At 42.4% G+C, this 18,081-nt stretch overlaps 1 protein-coding gene across 1 annotated transcript in view; it reads left to right on the top strand.

Annotated features, from left to right (window-relative positions):
- The window catches only part of LOC309551979 (cytosolic purine 5'-nucleotidase-like), an 82,223-nt gene that overhangs the window by 1,345 nt on the left and 62,797 nt on the right, over window positions 1–18,081 (top strand). The window contains exons 2-4 of the mRNA XM_082252713.1: window positions 3,280–3,353; window positions 6,522–6,639; window positions 15,365–15,460. Coding sequence (XP_082108839.1) covers window positions 3,280–3,353; window positions 6,522–6,639; window positions 15,365–15,460 — 288 coding nt within the window. The remainder of the gene's footprint in view (window positions 1–3,279; window positions 3,354–6,521; window positions 6,640–15,364; window positions 15,461–18,081) is intronic.

Raw genomic sequence — 18,081 nt, 5'->3', positions numbered from 1 at the left:
AAACAAAACACTTATGTATAACTTAGCATGTGTTAACTATAGGAATACATCACATATAGTTGGGTGTATCAACGCGTTTCCCTCAGATAATGAGCTTCTTCAGGATCCAGCTATAGAAACAATCTTCATGGTGTAAACCTTATGGTAAATAAACAACATAATATACAAATCAATACAACATATCAATTACAATAAATACATCATATATACAAAATGTGTCAAATACATCAGTAGCGATGAAGGCAAGGAGATAGCGGGAAGAAGGAAAAAAAAAAATTTTTCCCCTTCTCGCTATCTCCTTGCCTTCATCGCTACTGATGTATTTGACACGTTTTGTATATATGATGTATTTATTATAATTTATATGTTGTATTGATTTGTATATTATGTTGTTTATTTACCATAAGGTTTACACCATGAAGATTGTATCTATAGCCTTTAACATTTTCCTAGCACTTTCTTTGCAAAGTGAATTTTCACTTAGCTTCATCTTGCTTTCTTCTTCACTAAAGGTGTATAGGCTTTTTTGCTTAGCAAATTTTATTTTCCCTTCGCTTAGTGAATGGATGAAGTTGTATTAACTTGAATCAATCGTGTAAGCTATTTTTTTTTTTGTACATGATTGGGTATTTTTTGCTTAGTGAATTTCCACTTAGCTTTAGCTAATTCATTGGAAACTCATAATAATAGCATACCTAAGCTTTTGTCCCCCAACAGAAAATAGCTGAGCAGCAAGGACCTAGATGACCAAATTGTTATCGCTAAAACCGCACAATCACTATGGCTAGTTTGTGATTAGACAGCAATTCTGTAGAGCACCACTATCATTACTGCCAATTTCCTCTCTAGGAACGTCCACCCACAAACCACAACTCTCAGATATCACAAATCACATGGGCCATCGTACTCAACACATGTTTGTTTGGCATAGCAATAGTAAACCATCTAAGCATCATTGTACCTGGTTAGGCAGTGGCACAACAAATACCTGAATGTATATTGGTACAATGTGGCTTCATACTAGTGCTTATATATAGGCTATGTTTTATGATAACCAATCACAAGGCTGGCAAACAAGAGAACAATAACTGTAACTGTGCATACCCTATGGCTCTCGACAGGTGAATATAGACCCCATAGAAAGTCATAGTAACCAACCAGGTGATTATCACATTTCATGTTTTGTACCTACATTACAGCATAACACTATCATTTATCAAAGTTTCTGAAATGCTCCTAAAAGCAAATTAACTGCCAAATTGAATTCTTCTGATATAAGTCTGAAATGATAGTAACAATCTAATTGTTTTATATGTAACCCAGAAATGTATAACCTAAGAGTATAGACTTGAGGCTATACTCTTTTGTTCCTTTCATTTTTTTGAGCAGTGTAGCCTAATGGCCGGAATACACGATAAGAAAATCAGCCGAAAATTTCCGTTCAGCGAAGGATCGGCCGATATTCTACTCGTTAATGCCCAGCCATCAGTGACCGATATCGATATTGTGAACAAAAAATCCCGTTTGAAAAAAAAAAATTCTGTCGTCTCGTTTGCGAACAAACGATATTCTATACGTTGGTGTTAAGGTCGTTCATTTAAAATCTGTAGAACATCATCACGCATGCACTGTTTCGATGGTCGGCGGTCAAACGGTCGGGCGATATTCGGCCTGTGTATGTTGGCAACGTTTTCGACCAACGAACGCTTTTTCATAAGTCGGTGGTCGAATGATCGGGCGATATTCGGCCCGTGTATTCCAGCCATTACTCCTATTCCAGGGACAACTGTTTTATTTTTGGAAATTTCTGCTAATTTGATGTTGTGTCCCTGGGCCTAGAATTGAAGGGAAATTTCCTCACTAATACATAGACAGCAAAAAAAAAAAAAAAGCTGGCAGGAATTTTTTCCTATGCTATCCAAAATAAAATAAAAAAAGTTTTGGCCACATAAACACTTGATATATTATAGTATAGGGTTTATTTATAAAAAAAAAAAAAATTGGGGAGCTATTTATTCTGTGAGATTGTATTTTCTTTTGTTATGTGTGAATGGGATCAAAATTGAATATTATTAGGCTATTTTCTCTCCATGTCGAATGTTTTTCATTCATAAGAATAGAGTGAATCAGGAAAATACCTTAATAAAGCTACTAGATGGAGAGGATGATCATTGTAAAAAGTATTTATTTGCTATGATCATCAGCTTCATTTAGTGGTCATAATGCGGTATTTTCTTGATTCATTTATAAATTAAACACATTTGACCTGGATAGAAAATAGCCTAACAACATTCGTTTTTGATCCCATTCACACATTCACAAGAAAATGCAATTTCACAGGACGAATAGCTCCCCAATTTTTTTTTTATAAATGAATCCCTTATACTATATCAAGTGTTTATATGGCCAAAACTTTTTTGCTGTCTTTGTATCAGTGAGGAAATTTCTACTCAATTCTAGGCCCAGAGACACAACATCAAATTAGCAGAAATTTCCAAAAAGGAATACATTGTCCCTGGAATAGGAGAAAGCTATGTTCACACTCCAAAACGAAAGTAGTATGACTTCTGATTCGACTTTGCCCTGCAATTTCAGTCCAACTTTTATCCAACTTAGTAGATTTTCACTTACCTGCTGCTCTGGGAACGAGTCTAAAATTATGAATTTAACATTACTTTCTCAGTGACAATGGTCACTGGTTAGTATACAGTAAATAGAGTGCTGAATTTTCACAAGGAGGACACAGACAGCAATAAAAACCTAAAAGAGTTTAACTTTTCATCACTTTTAAAAAACTAAACAAAAAAAGGGGGGGTGGAGTTTTCCTAGAGATACATTCAAACTGCATCTGATTAAGAGCCGGTTCACACTGGGGCGACTTGTCAGGCGACCTGTTCGCCTGACAAGTCGCCGCGGGTCGCCTGCCATAGATTAGCACAGGACCCGTTCTAATAGGAGCGACACAAGTCGCCCCGACTTAGAAAAAGGGTCCTGAGCTACTTTGGGGCGACCTGGAGCGACCTGCATTGACTTCAATGATATGAAGTCCGTGCATGCCGCTCCGAGGTCGCGGTGCGAGCTGCGCACCGCGACTTCACGGGTCGCCCGGCAAAGTCGGGTCGCGTCTATGTGAACCGGCTCTTAATCCAATGTTAATAAATAAACCAGGCTAGTGAGTACAAAGTAGCTAATAAAATGTGACTACATCATCTCCAATATCCAACAAGATGCTTGATTTAATCTTATAGGTTGTGTTAATTAATTTTTTTGTGCGCACAGGATTTTTGTCAATCGGAGCCTTAGCCTGGAGAAGATAAAATGTTTTGGTTTCGATATGGATTATACATTGGCAAGTAAGTCAAAGATTTTTCTCATGGCATATAAACAAATGTTTTTGTAAATCAATAAATTATATACCAGCACAACTGACATTTGGTGTACTGTATTAGATCACAAGGAAATCTGTCTACACTGGTTCCTCCAAGATTTTCCTAAAACTTACCACACACATTATACTCTGACCACACAATTACCTTTAGCTCTGCAAAGAACTATGGAGTGCAAGGGCCTCCCAGATTGGATACCAATTGATTTCATGGTTTTGGAAAATCTAAAGGGATAGTATAAATACTGTTTAGTCAGATTGTAATGTTTATGGTGAGCCTAAATTGTTAAAATTGTTACAACAAAGTTTTTTGTCTTTCTAATGAAGCTGAGAAAGTATTCATATGGGTAAGAGCCTGTGTTGATGGTCTTCAATGGGTGATTACAGCATGCTTTTGACATCAGTTTTAGGCACTACTAAAGCAGCCCATACATGAGTCATTTTTCTTGTTCAACTAGTGGGTTCGGTGAAAAAAAAGACTTGATACCCCCATCCACACACTCAAGGTGGATGGAGGAATCCTCCCGCTGAGCCTTTGTATTCTGACAGCAGGGAGACTTCCTTCAAAATACACTAATCAGCACTGCCGGCGATAGCCTGCGGCACTGATGAAGCGGGGAAAACTCATCAGGGCAGTTGTACAGAAGTCGATCAGTAGATCGACGTCTGTATAACTACAGTGCCCATACGTGGTTCGGAATTCAGCAAGCCCCTGCTGAACCGGACAAATTTTGATCCATGTTGGGCCATCTTAAGATCATTTAGAATTTATTGCAGGTCTAGCTGACTTGTATGTGACCTGTTTCATTTGCATTTTCCTAAACTTTTTATGGGGGAAAGAAATTGTTTTAAAGGGAACAAAATACTACTAAGGCTGGATTTACACTCGCTGCCGCTGCGGCTCACAGCATGGGGTCTGGTGTGTCCTTGTTCTCCATTTTAGGTGCGAATCAGGTCTAAATTTTTGCCTGAATTCGGACCTGAAACTGAGCCAAAAACGCACAGGACCCTTTTCCAGTGTGGACCGCGGCCGCCCCCTGGAGCTGCGTGAACCGGCTCCATTAAGAGCTGGTCATAGGCTCCTGTCATGCAAATTGGATGCATCCTATTCACATAAGTGTGAACCCAGCCTTAGGGTGCCTATAGATGGAGGAAAGTTTGATCATACACACACAATTCAACACATCTCATGCACAATCATTGTGCAGATTTGTGGCACGCTCAGGTTTAGTCAATGGAGAGGAGAGTGGCTTTAGCGGATGCTGCCACCACATTGTATTTTTAGGGAGGAGCCACAACAATTAAAACGCCCATCAATTGCTCCATTTGCGACTGATATAGTAGAGGTTGTGTACAGAACTCATCTTATGGCAGTGGTTAGCATACAAGCTGCAGTTAAGCTTTTGTAAATCAGCTGCACCAGTGCGTGCATTGGGTGTTATGGGTATCTTTAAGCAAAGGGTGCGTGTATGTGTGTGTGTGTGTGTTAGGGTGGGGAGAGGTGGGGGAATGGAAGCCATTGGCTTGACTTTTAATAAAGTCAAAATCTTCATACGGTGTATGGCTGAGTTTGGATTTCCTGCAGTGCAAACATCCACCTAAATTATGAAGACCTGTGCCTGTTGTCATTTAAAGGAAAAGGTCATACAAAAGTGACAGTTCACATATAGAGGACCATTTTGGAGTCTCAATGTCCCTGCTACAAACTACAAGTTCTTAGGAATTCCTCTAACTTGTTAGATTCTCCAAATAGGAAAATCCACCAGGCAGTGTTGGATTACCTCATAAGGCCTCATGCATACTGGATGTTGTTGGTCACAAACAAAAAAAACTGACTCATGTATGGGCTGTCTTAGAAGTGTCTCAAACTAATATCAGTATCAGCATTTTCCCATCGAAACCCATCAACACAGGCCCCTACCCATCTCAGTACTTCTCTGCTTCAGTAGAAAGAAAAAACTTTGTTATAACAATTGTACCACTTTAGGCATCGTGCACCCTGGACATTTTTTCTGCTGTTCTTAGGGGTGTTTTGTATTTTTTTGTTCTTCCTCTAAAAACCCATGCATGTTAGCCTATGTGTCCATGCACACATAGGTGTATAGAGGAGTTTTGTGAAAGAGTAAAACCCACAGCCAGTGTGTTCAGAAGCAGCATGCTTGACGGGCCTAAATGCGTGTAAATGTGCATTTAGCGTGGTTGGCACTTCTGGCTAGCAGCACTAGGGTTGTTGATTTTTTAATCCCAACCACGGCACTACCTGCATGGAGTTTGATCTCCCCCAGATTTCATCCCATGTTCCAAAGACATGCTGGTAGTTTAATTGGCTCCTGTCTAAAATTGGCCCTAGTATGTGTATGAATGTGAGTTAGGGACCTTAGATTGTAAGCTTCTTGAGGACAGAGACTGATGTGAATGTACAATATACTGGATATGTAAAGCTTTGCGGAAATTGACAGCGCTATATAAGTACTTCTAATAAATAAATAATAGTTCATTTCAATGGCCAGAGTAAATTGTGGCCAATGAATTGACGCGCCTAAACGTATTACAAATTGTGCTGTCAGGAGGCATGGAGTCTAGTAGAGTTAGCAAAACATCCAGTGTGCATGGGGCCTAATGGTTACAGCAGACCTGGGAACTCCAGACAGAACCCGGATCTTACCTCTTGAAGGCCAGAGTGAGACATAAGAAAGTACATTTAAGTTTTCTACCAAAACATGTGTGGAATAGCCCTTCACTAAAGTAATGCGGGTTTGTATTTTTACCTAAAATTAAAATACAGCTCAAAATTCCTCCTGCTAAACATTAAATATATCTAGTCCTCTAGGCACAGGATCAGGCCTCCTCAGATCTGACATTCCCATTGTGTACAAACAGAAATTTCTATTTCAATATGTTCATGGGTGTCTGAATTATAATGACCACATGGACAGTTTGCTTCCAGATTTAGCTCCTTCAGTTAGACTTTGTTTAAAACCACTACAGGTATGCTTTCAATTTTATTCAGAAATTGGATTCTTTTCTAATGTATCAGGCCTCCTCTTCCTTTTAGATACCGACATTAGGCTAAGCATCAATGTCAATTTTACATGTAATTCAATATAATTGTGTAACCACTGGTCATGTCTTGCAGTGTATTGCTCTCCTGACTATGAAGAACTTGGCTTCTCGCTCCTGGTGGAGAGACTGGTCTGCATTGGATATCCCCATGAACTTCTCACATATAAGTATGATCCAACCTTCCCCACCAGGTTAGTGCTTCTATGGATCTCTGGAGAAATGTAGGCCTGGATCAATATGTGTTGTACTCAATTCCCCCACAGCAATGGTATATATTCACTCACAAATTATATCTTAGGCCAGAGGCGTAACTAGAACCTTAAGGGCCCTGATGCAAGAAACCATGAAGGGCCCCCCAGACCCCTGGCCGGGGCCCTTCCCTTCAAGCCCAGGGCTCTTTCCACTAATCCTGGGGCTCTTTACACTCGTTGCATGGCCTTTTATTATGGTCCCGCAGCAGGATTCTTTCACAAGTTCTGCAGTGGGCCCCCTTCCTGCAATCTTGTGGGCCCCCTTCCTGCAATCTTGGGGCCTCCCCACAGTGGTGCAATGCCAGGGTCCGGTCGCAAGTGTGACCTTTGCGATTCTGGAAGTTCACCCACTGGTTTGCTACCGGGCCCCCTGGAGCATGGGGCCCGGTAGCGATTGCAACCCCTGCAACCCCTGTAGTTACGCCCCTGTCTTAGGCTTCTTTCACACGGCCGCTCAGTTTTTTTCCTCCCCTGCGGCACTTTTTTTTTTCACGGACACGGATGACACTTGTGTCATCCGGTCCGTATGTCCGCATATCATCCCATCCCTTTGCGGATGATATACGGACATAATGTATGTCTATGGGGATTGTGGATATCAGCAGATGACACCGCTGACATCCGATTTTGCTTCCTTTCCGTTTTTTTAAACGGAAGAAAAATAGGGTTCTGTTCCGTTCCAAAAAACAGAACAGAGCTGAAAGGACGCGAATCGGATGTCCGCTGACATCCGCAATCCCATTGACATGCATTATGTCTGTATAGCACCCGCAAACGGATGGGGTGATATACGGACATACGGAGTGAAAGAGGCCTTAATGTTCTCATCAATGACAGAGATATATGTTATTTTGAAAGAGAAACGTAAATAGTTTTAAAGGCTTATTTTTTTTTTTTTTTTAATTAACAAACATTTTATACTTACCTGCTCTGTGCAATGGTTTTGCATAGAGCAGTCCTGATCCTCCTCTTCTCAGGTCCCTGCCAAGCTGCTGCTCTGCGTGTCCATTCACACACAGACCCGCTGCCCAGCCCCCTCTCTCTCCTCAAGAACCAATGGCTACCGCTGCTGTCTCAGCCAATAAAGAAGGAGAATCCCTGGAGAGCAGAGGCTCTCATGCACATCTCTGGATCACAATGGGGCTCAGGTTAGTATTGGGGGGCTGCTGAACACAGATGATTTTTACCTTCATACATAGAATGCATGAAGATAAAAAACCTTGAGCCCTTAGAACCACTCTAATGATAAATTGTATCTGCATTCAGTGGTGTAGCGGGGGTTGTCAGCGCCCGGGGCAAGGCAAGTCATTTGCGCCCCCTAACCTGCAGACTTTTAGCACTCCCCGAGTCCCTTCCTACAATAGTACTGACCAGCCTGATTCCTATACTGACCTACCAGTCCACTACGCTAACATACCTGATTCCTGTACTCGCCACTACTCTGATCTACCTGTCCACGATACTGACCCTTACACTGACCTACCTGATTCCTACCTGCCCACTACACTAGACTGCCCACTACACTACACTGCCCACTACGCTGACCATTAAACTACACTAAACTGTCTACTATACTACACTGATTACTACAGTGTCCACTACACTACCCACTACACTGACCATTACACTACACTGTCCACTACACTACACTTTCCAATACACTACACTGTCCACTATACTACCCACTACACTACACTGACCACTGTGCTGTCCACTACACTATACTGACCACTACACTGACCATTACACTGTCCACTACACTACACTGTCCACTACACTACCCTACACTGTACACTACACCACACTAACCACTATATTGTCCACTAAACTACACTACCCTACACTGTCCACTACACTATACTACCAACTACACTACACTACACTGACCACTACACTAACCACTACACTACACTGTCCACTACACTGACCACTACACTACATTGTCCACTACACTACCCTAACCACTATATTGTCCACTAAACTACACTACCCTACACTGTCCACTACACTACACCACACTTTCCAATACTCTACACTGTCCACTACACTACTCACTACACTACATTGTCCACTACTCTACCCACTACACTACACTGTCCACTACACTGACCATTACACTACCCTACCCACTACACTACACTGACCACTACACTACACTGACCACTACACTGTCCACTACACTACACTGTCCACTACACTACCCACTACACTACATGGAGCAAGTCGAGGGTCAAAGCCAGAAATGGAGGCAAGACAAGTCAAAGGCAAGCCAGGTCGGTAACAGGAAATCCAATAATATCAGGAAAAGGAACACAGGAACACACAGTTGAGCTGAAGATCATCCAGCGACCTGTGGCTTAGACTGCTGACTTTAAAAACGTCACTGAACGCCAACGATCTATCACGCATTGCGTGCGCCGTGGCACACACACTTGCGCGATTGCGGATCAATATTCGCAACCGTTTGCAGCTATTACCAACAATGGAGGGGGGAGCAATAAATTACACTGCCTGTGACCAACAATTGAGATGGGGTTTAGGAGTTTACTCTCACTGCCACTGACCCATGTAGGTGGGGGTTAAATTTAACTGTGATAACTACCAATGCAGAGGGGGGTGATAACTTACCAATGCAGGGGGTGTTAACTGCCACTGACCTACAAAGTTAATAGTACTGACACCATTAGTGGTGGTTAATATTTCATCCACTGATACCAATGCTGGGGGTTATTATTGCATTCACTGATACCAATTCTGGGTGTTATTATTGTGTTCAGTGACACACCAATGCTGGTTGCTATTATTGTGTCCACTAATATCAATGCTGGGAGCTATAATTGCATACACTGATACTAGTGCTGGGGGTTATTATTGCATCCACTGATACCAATGCTGAGGACTATTATTGCATTCACAGATACCAATGCTAGGGGTTATTTTTGCATCCACTGACACCAATGCTGGAGATGATTATTGCATCCACAGATACCAATGCTAGGGGTTATTATTGAGTCCACTGACAGTAATGCTTGGGGTTATTATTGTGTTCAGTGACACCAATACTAGAGGCTATTATTGCATCCATTGACACTAATGCTGTGGGCTATTATTGTGTTCACTGCCACTAGTGCTGGGGGTTATTGTTGCATTCACTGATACCAATGCTGGAGATGATTATTGCATCCACAGATACCAATGCTAGGGGTTATTATTGAGTCCACTGACAGTAATGCTTGGGGTTATTATTGTGTTCAGTGACACCAATACTAGAGGCTATTATTGCATCCATTGACACTAACGCTGAGGGCTATTGTGTTCACTGACCCTAGTGCTGGGTGTTATTATTGCATCCACTGACACCAATGCTGGAGGTTGTTGGGTCCACTGACACCAATGTTGGGGGTTATTATTGCGTCCATTGACACCAGTGTTGGGGGTTTATTATTGCTATCAGTGACACCAATGTTGGGGTTTATTATTGCATGCACTGTCATCAATATTGGGGGTTATCGGGTCCACTAACCCCAATGCTGGGGGTTTTTATTGTGGCCAAAAACACCAATGCTGGGGGTCATTGCAAATTCCTCAGTATGCATTACAATACACTGTAAAAAATGCAGCAAGACCAAAATGTGTGGGTGTTAAGGTGCCAAAATGCACTGCTTCTTTGTGGCCCTTTGGCTGTGTCCTTGGCTGCACTATAGTTTTCCAGTTGACCACCACTGGACTAAGACCCCGTTCACACTGGGGCGACCTGTCAGGTGACCTGGTTGCCTGACAGGTCGCCGTAGGTCGTCTGCCATAGAGAAACTGTGGACCCGTTCTAATAGGAGCGACACAAGTCGCTCCGACTTAGAAAAAGGGTCCGGAGATTCTTTGGGGCCACCTGGAGCGACCTGCATTGACTTCAATGATATGAAGTCCGTGCCGGCCGCTCCGAGGTCGCGGTGCAAGCTGCGCACCGCGACCTGTGAGGTCGCCCCGGCAAGTAGCGTCACCCCAGTGTGAACGGGGTCTAAGAGTGTTCCATAGGGCAGCATCTTTAAACATGTTTATAAACACTGTACATTCTGTATCAACACTGAAAACCTTGGCCTGAATTATTGCCTGCAAGAGGGGATCCCTTAATGGTTCTCCTTGTGATGTCACTGCTCTTCTCTCATGTATTTTGCTGTGTTATGTATGCAACTGATAACATTATCTGTCCATGCACCCATGATGCAGTATGTGTATAGATTACACACTGTTATTCTCTGTTTTTTTTTTTTTTCCCTACGTACATCAATACAGAGATAATACAGCATAATTTTCCCTATGTAGAGATACTGCTCTGTGTTTTGCTAACTGTTATTAAAGTGGAAGTAAAGCCTGATTCTGAATTATTTTTAAAACGTCCCTCTGTCCCCTCTCTTTCTACATTTCCTGCATACCATGTACAAAAAAATCTGTATATTCACCTTGCTTTAATCTGGTCTGGTCCGGTCATGTGATCCTGCAACTCTGGCTCCCGTGTAAGGAAGTTTTTAAAAATGGCTGTGAATTCCAGGAGCAGTGATATCACCCATAGGCTCCCATGGCCTAGCTGTTGTCAGCACTCCCTCCACTCCCCTGCAGCAGCTGCTCTTTGAAACAGGGGAGCCGGAGCTACAGGATAATATGACCTGACTGAAAGAGATAGGTAAAGGAGGGAACATTTTTAGGAACAGTTAGAGTGAGGGTTGGTTCCCACCAGAATGTGGTGCAGGAAAGGCGCCTTCTATGCGTGTTTCCTCCACCACAGGTAAACGTGCGGCCCTTGCGATCTGCATGTGGGGGGCCAATGTATTGTTTATGGCACCCTAAATGCAGATCACAAATGCAGTATGTTTACGGGCACCAAATTGCTTGGTACTACAGTGCATTTTGAAGCCTATTCAAATGAATGGGCTGTCAGAATGCATGGGCATTGCATGGGAACATGCTATAGATAATCCCAGTGTGAAATGGCCCTTAAGGCTTTTCTTCCACTTTAAATAAAAACTACATTTTTTATACTCTGAGTTAAAAAATAGACTAATGTTTCAAAAGGAATGCTAAACAAATAATTAATTACATTTGCTTTTCTTTTCCACACTATCTCCTCTCCTTGCCTCCTATCATACCTCAATGCTTGATACTCTGGCCCCTTTTTGGTCCTAATCATTTCTCAGTCAACTTAGTATAAAGCCCTGTACACACGGACCGAATATCAGCCCATACAGTAGAAACCGGCTGACATTTGGCCGATATGTACAACTTCTGGTCCAACAGAAGCTGATCTCATGACCGGCTTCTGTCAAACAAGCATGCAGAGGTGGTTGTCCCCTGTCAGAACACAATAGCACAGCGGGGATATCGCTGTACTAACAGTGCATAGTTAGTACAGTGAGCTCCCCAGTTTTTTCTCCCTTCATCCCACTGGGCTGAACAAAAAAAGCTTATCGTATTACCATAACTTTCAGGTGCCAATATTACTTCCTTTTCTCCTACCCACTTATTATCTCGTGACTCTGACTGTCTAACTGATATCTCCCTTTCTGCTTTATTAGTTCTCAACAGAGTTTTATGATAATGAGGTCTGAGTACCCCAAAGTTGTGTGGGCAAATACAAGGCACTTTGTTGTTTTAAAATTTGCAAGCAAGCAGTGACAGTTTTTAGAAAAGAAGACTGTATTTAACTGTTGAAACTGCGCTTTTTTAAAAATATAGATTACTTATCACCTTTCTGTTTCTACTCGTTATCCCAGATTCTAAGGTGGCACATTAAGGGCTTCTTCCTCTATTCTATCATATTATGGTTGTATATGATTTTGCTAAACAGCCATACTTGTTACCAGAACCATTGTATGTTTTTGTGTTAAATGTATTATTCTCCCTTGTTTTTCTGGCACTGAGGCTCGGTTCACACTCCTGAGATTTAGGATCCGACTTTGAGAAATGTCTTGTTTCTCTACGAGAGCCATTCCAATTACACTACTGAAGTCGCTACGACTTCAGAAAAAGTTCCTCTACTACTTTAATTTGACTTTGACACAGCTTTAATGCCAGAGAGTGTAACAAAATTTTTAAAGTAATTTCAAAGTCATATCAAAGTCAGACTCCAAAGTTGTGTGAATTTCGGCTAGGGTGAACCGAGCCTTATACTGTACAATTAATTCCACAGAAGATGACGAGACTATGCAGGTTAAATAATGTACAGAAATTGTTTTCACACATTGTGAATTGTAAATGCTCTTCAAACCTGACACCCTCAAAATTACAAACTATCAGGTTTGTATAAGACTTGGTGAAATGACCCCTAAGTAGTGTGGCAGGCTAACATTTTAATCTTATGGTCTGGTTCTTAGTGTATGGTTTGAATAAAAATAGGTTGGGCACCAGTCACTTTAGCCTTTTTACCTTTTATTCCTGGACTTAATCCTAGGAGAGAAGGTTTAAGAAATAGCAGGTATTCTGAAGCAGCGGTAGCAATAGTAGGCTCTTTAAGAGCAGCCTCTTGGTATACAGTATGCTGATAGGTGCAGTCACAGTCTTTCTTAGTTGCAGAGGATCTCTCTTATAAATCTGTCTCTTGATTCTCGGATAACAGTTAAATATAACTTGGTTGATTGGCGATGAATTCTTCTTAAATTGTCCAGTAGTAGCTTCTATTCAGTTTCTCTGAGACACAAGCCCAACTACCTCCAGAGATCAACTTCATCAGGTAGCTTAAAGAGGAGCTCCAGACACCTATAAAAAAAAATTAAAGTCAGCAGCTACAAAATGTGGAGGGGAGCTCAGAATGGAAGTAAAAGCAGGTAGCTGTCAAAATTGGGTACCTGTCCCCCCCCCCCCCCCCCGGGCAGGGGACGAGTCCTTTAAGCGTAACTTCCCCTTTTGGGTGGAGTTCCGCTTTAAGTTCTTGGGCCTACAGCACCTGCCCGAGGCTGCTGCAAGGCCCTAGTGGAGAGACACTCTAAAAAATCTCTTCAGGCAATGTCTAGGAGGCAGCGAACAATCTGGAAAGGTAAGTTGAATATTTATCATCTCCCATACCTAAGCAAAGACTTTAGGGGTGTTGGGGTCAGATAGATATTCATAACTCGGTGATTGTCTAGTTAGGCCCCTTTCACATAGTCAGGTAACTGCGGCTCCTGGATTACTGCAGCAAGAATCACGGTTGCAACTACCCTTCTGTATAAAAGGGTCCTAACTGGGGCCATTTTCATAGTAACATCCTGAAACAATCAACCCAGGAAAGGCCTGAAGAGCCTAGAAAAAGGTAAACAAATGCTCATGCTAACTACAGCATAGCAACAACAAACTAAATGTAATCAGGAGCACAGCACCATAGGGCAGGGTCCCTAAACTACATGCACTGTTTTTCTAAAGGAAACGGTCATAGGGACAGACGAAAACTATTTGCATGGCCACCATACTGAGCCTTTTGCTTCAAAACTTTGATTAAAGTATTGAAGTTAATTAATTAGAACAGCATCTAACATTTTCAGCATAGCAGCTAGGGCAGCCCCATAATTCTGTCATAACAGATTTACTTTGTAGAGCCAATCCACACAAAAGTGATGGTGGGCTGAGTCAGTCAATTACTACTTATATGTCTGAAAAACTCAAACAATGAGATCTCTTTGCTATAATTCCCTACCTTGGTTCTAGAGAAATTGTCAAGTGGTTTAGTTCTCCAGCATCCACTAAAAACTGAAATAATGTGAAATGTATGACTGTCAGCCTCATCCATTACAACCTGCTAACTTGCAATACAACTCATGCAGCAACATAGCAGGACAAACTGTATTTCTCATTAAAGTGGAGTTCCACCCATTTTAGTCACTTTAGATGTATGTAATCCCCTTTAAAACGACTTTTACCAATGGAAAGTTTTTTTTTTTTTTTTTTGCTAGTAAATACCTGATTTTCTGCTTTATTTATCCTCTTCTCACTTCCGGGTCTGGTCGGCGATTACGTCATTCTGCGATTCACAAGTGTGTGCTGGGATTTATCTCAGGGCATGAAATCTCGCATTATTACACAGGAGATGAGCTGCACTGCGTGCACTGCCCCGCCTCCGCCCCGCCTCCTCTCAGTGAGCTGTATGTTTGTAGTGTATTGAGGCTGTGCTCCGCCCCGCCTCCTCTCAGTGAGCGAGGGCGGAGCACAGCCTCAATACACTACATACATACAGCTCACTGAGAGGAGGCGGGGCAGAGCACGCAGTGCAGCTCATCTCCTGTGTAATAATGCGAGATTTCATGCCATCCCAGCACACACTGCAAATCGCCGAATGACGTAATCGCCGACCAGACCCGGAAGTGAGAAGAGGATAAATAAAGCAGAAAATAAGGTATTTACTAGCAAAAAAAAAAAAAAAACTTTCCATTGGTAAAAGTCGTTTTAAAGGGGATTACATACATCTATGTAATCCAATTTATTAAAAATGGGTGGAACTCCACTTTAAGACTTACTCTGCTATGGTACACAAATGAGCATGACTGGCCACAAAGGAAAAGGAATGTACATTTCTGCACATATAGTTTTGAGGCAATGATCCATAATAAATGAAAGCTTGTTTCAAGTAGTAGCTTTTCTAATTGATATCTGTTCCTCTGCTTTATGCCATCACAGAGGGTAATGATATTCTTTTCTTTGGCAGGGGCCTGGTGTTTGACAGCCTCTATGGAAATCTATTAAAAGTGGACTCTAATGGGAACGTACTTGTCTGTGTCCATGGCTTCCGTTTCTTGAAAGGGTAGGTGAATAGACATTTATACAAATCACACCTCCTATTGAGTGGAGTGACGGGGCTAGAGCAAGCTGAGCCTGGAAATCTGGGCCTGCAGAGAGTAGGATGTCACCGGGGTGCTGTCATGATGCTAAATACTGCCCTGAAGATCCCTGCAGGTTTAATATTGCTATTTATAAATCCATTGTCCAGTGGCCAGGATTCCTTTCAGTCTCCTCTTTGTCCTCTGACAGTCTCCTCTGCTGACCTCTGCCATGGTGTGTACAACCCTCTCACCCTGCTGACACCCTGCTGACACCCTTCCTACAAACAATAATCATTAAACAAAAATGGCCCATATAAAAGAGCTAGAATAGGGGATCTTTCAAACAAGTAGACAATCCTTGTTTTCTTCTTAATTGTTGCAATATGGAGGAATTCCCTCTCTGCATTATGCTCCTTTTTGCTTTATTTAATTTTATATTGTCATGTGAAAAAGGTCATTAAGTTTAAAAAAAATATATTTTATGATATAATAAAATGCAGACATATGATTATTTTAGTAAAAACAGTGGTCTATTGCAGCAGCTTTATATGTCAAATTATCAACTGTACGGACCACCAAAAAAAAAAAAAGAAAAAAAAGAAGAGATGGCTTCATGTTTGCTTTCCTTCTATTTTTTCAGCATTTCCTGCACCCCCTTCCTCCTACAGTTCCCTTGCTGAATTCAGTCACAGCTGTTCAGAAGTGGCCAGAAGAAGGAAAAAGAGTCAGAAAAAATTATCACAATTTGATTATTTGAGGTTTTATGCTGTCCCCTTTAATAGGGTGACCAGACGTCCCTGGTTTCTGGGGACAGGCCCCGGACTGAGGACACTGTCCCCGGACCAAGTCTATCCATGGTTTTGTCTGTCTGTGCCTCTTTCTGATGAACATGTGCTGGTCGGAGCGGAGGGACTATTTCTTCAGTTTTGGGCGCATGCCCATTCCGCTCCTGTTTGCATGTTCTTCTGCCTTGGCTCAAGTCCCGGCAAGATGCCTGCCTGCCTATCTCCTTGCCTTCCCCAGCTTTTTAATCTTCCTCCACTCAGCTCCACTCCCCACCCAGTAGTAGCCGGAGCCAGAGAGTGAGACTTGAGAGGCTGTGAGGCGGGCGGCGGCGGGGACAGGCAGAGAGAGGCAGCTGAGCTGACAGTGTTCAGCATCCAGGAGCCATGTCATGTGACACACTGTGATAGATCCAGCCAGAACCATGACAGAGTGCCTGCTGCCTGCAAATTATCATAATGCTGAAGATCTTAACCAGTTGCCAACCGCCCCATAGCAGATTTACTGCTACAGGGTAGTCGCGCTTCGCAGAATCATGTATATATATATAGATAAAAGAATAATCAAACACACATATGGTAAAATATTCCTGTAGCGCAAGGGGAGACCAATAATCCAGCCCCTACCACTTTGTCAGCAAGGTGGAATGAGAGAAATAACGTAGTGAAGCTGTCGGCACGTTATAGAAGACTTCATTTATTCAATTATTTGGTTGTTATCGTTCCAAGTGCCAGGTTATAGAAGTCCACCACCGACCATCCACGTGGCCACCATGGCTTTATAGCGGCGGCCAGCGGCGACCCCTCCCCAGGCCCTTGCGAGGCAGAATTACCCAGCAGCGCTGGCAGCACCCGGCTTCGGCACAAACATGGCTGGTCCCGAGTTTCTGTTCCGATTGTGGAAGTCTAAGGGAAGATGATTATTATCTGCCTCTTTGCTCTTTCACGAGAGTGATTGAGCCTATGGAGCTGGTGAGTGGGCATTGCTTATCCCCCTTCAGAGCACAGTGGTGACGGTTTGGTGACCCCATATATCTGCACCTACAATCTGCTCCTTCTAACCGATGCGTGTGGACCAGGATTGCATAGCATTTTATGAACTGTACCTCATTGGTGTTTATTTATTTATTTCTGTCAGTGCTTGCTGACAAAGTGGTAGGGGCTGGATTATTGGTCTCCCCTTGCGCTACAGGAATATTTTACCATATGTGTGTTTGATTATTCTTTTATCTATATACGTTTTTATTAAGTAGCAGCATTAACCACACCATTGTGAGAGATATTTCCTCATTTAGCGCTTGGTTGCTTGCAATTAGTTTGGTTTCCGTGTGCTTGTAAGCAGTTTATCTATACATGTATATATATATATGTGATACTGCATTTCTAGGTATCAGAGTCAATCAGCGGATCTGGTGGACTCGATTTCCACCGGTTTCCCCTGATTGTTCTGTACACAGGCAGAACGGCGGTCTGCCTATGTAAACAAGGCAGATCGCTGTACTGTCAGTACGGAAGTGTTCCTGTAAAGCAGGGACAGGGATCTATGCCTTCCCTTAGTAAAGACACCTCCCCCACAGTGAGAAAACACTTGTTAGGCACACATTTAATCCTTTGATTGCCCTAAATGTTAATCCCTTCCCAGCCCGTGTCATTAGTACAGTGACAGTGCATATTTTTGGCACTGATCACTGTATTAGTGTCACTGGTTCCCAAAAAGTGTCAGTTAGTGTCCAATTTGTCCGTCGCAATATTCGCAGTCTCGCTATAAGTCTCTGATTGCCGCCATTACTAGTAAAAAAAAAAATATGTCCCCGGATTTA

This window comes from Pelophylax lessonae (genome assembly GCF_965119305.1).
Source record: "Pelophylax lessonae genome assembly, chromosome: 4".
Lineage (NCBI taxonomy): Eukaryota > Metazoa > Chordata > Amphibia > Anura > Ranidae > Pelophylax > Pelophylax lessonae.
This window is presented reverse-complemented; position numbering and strand designations above follow the sequence as displayed.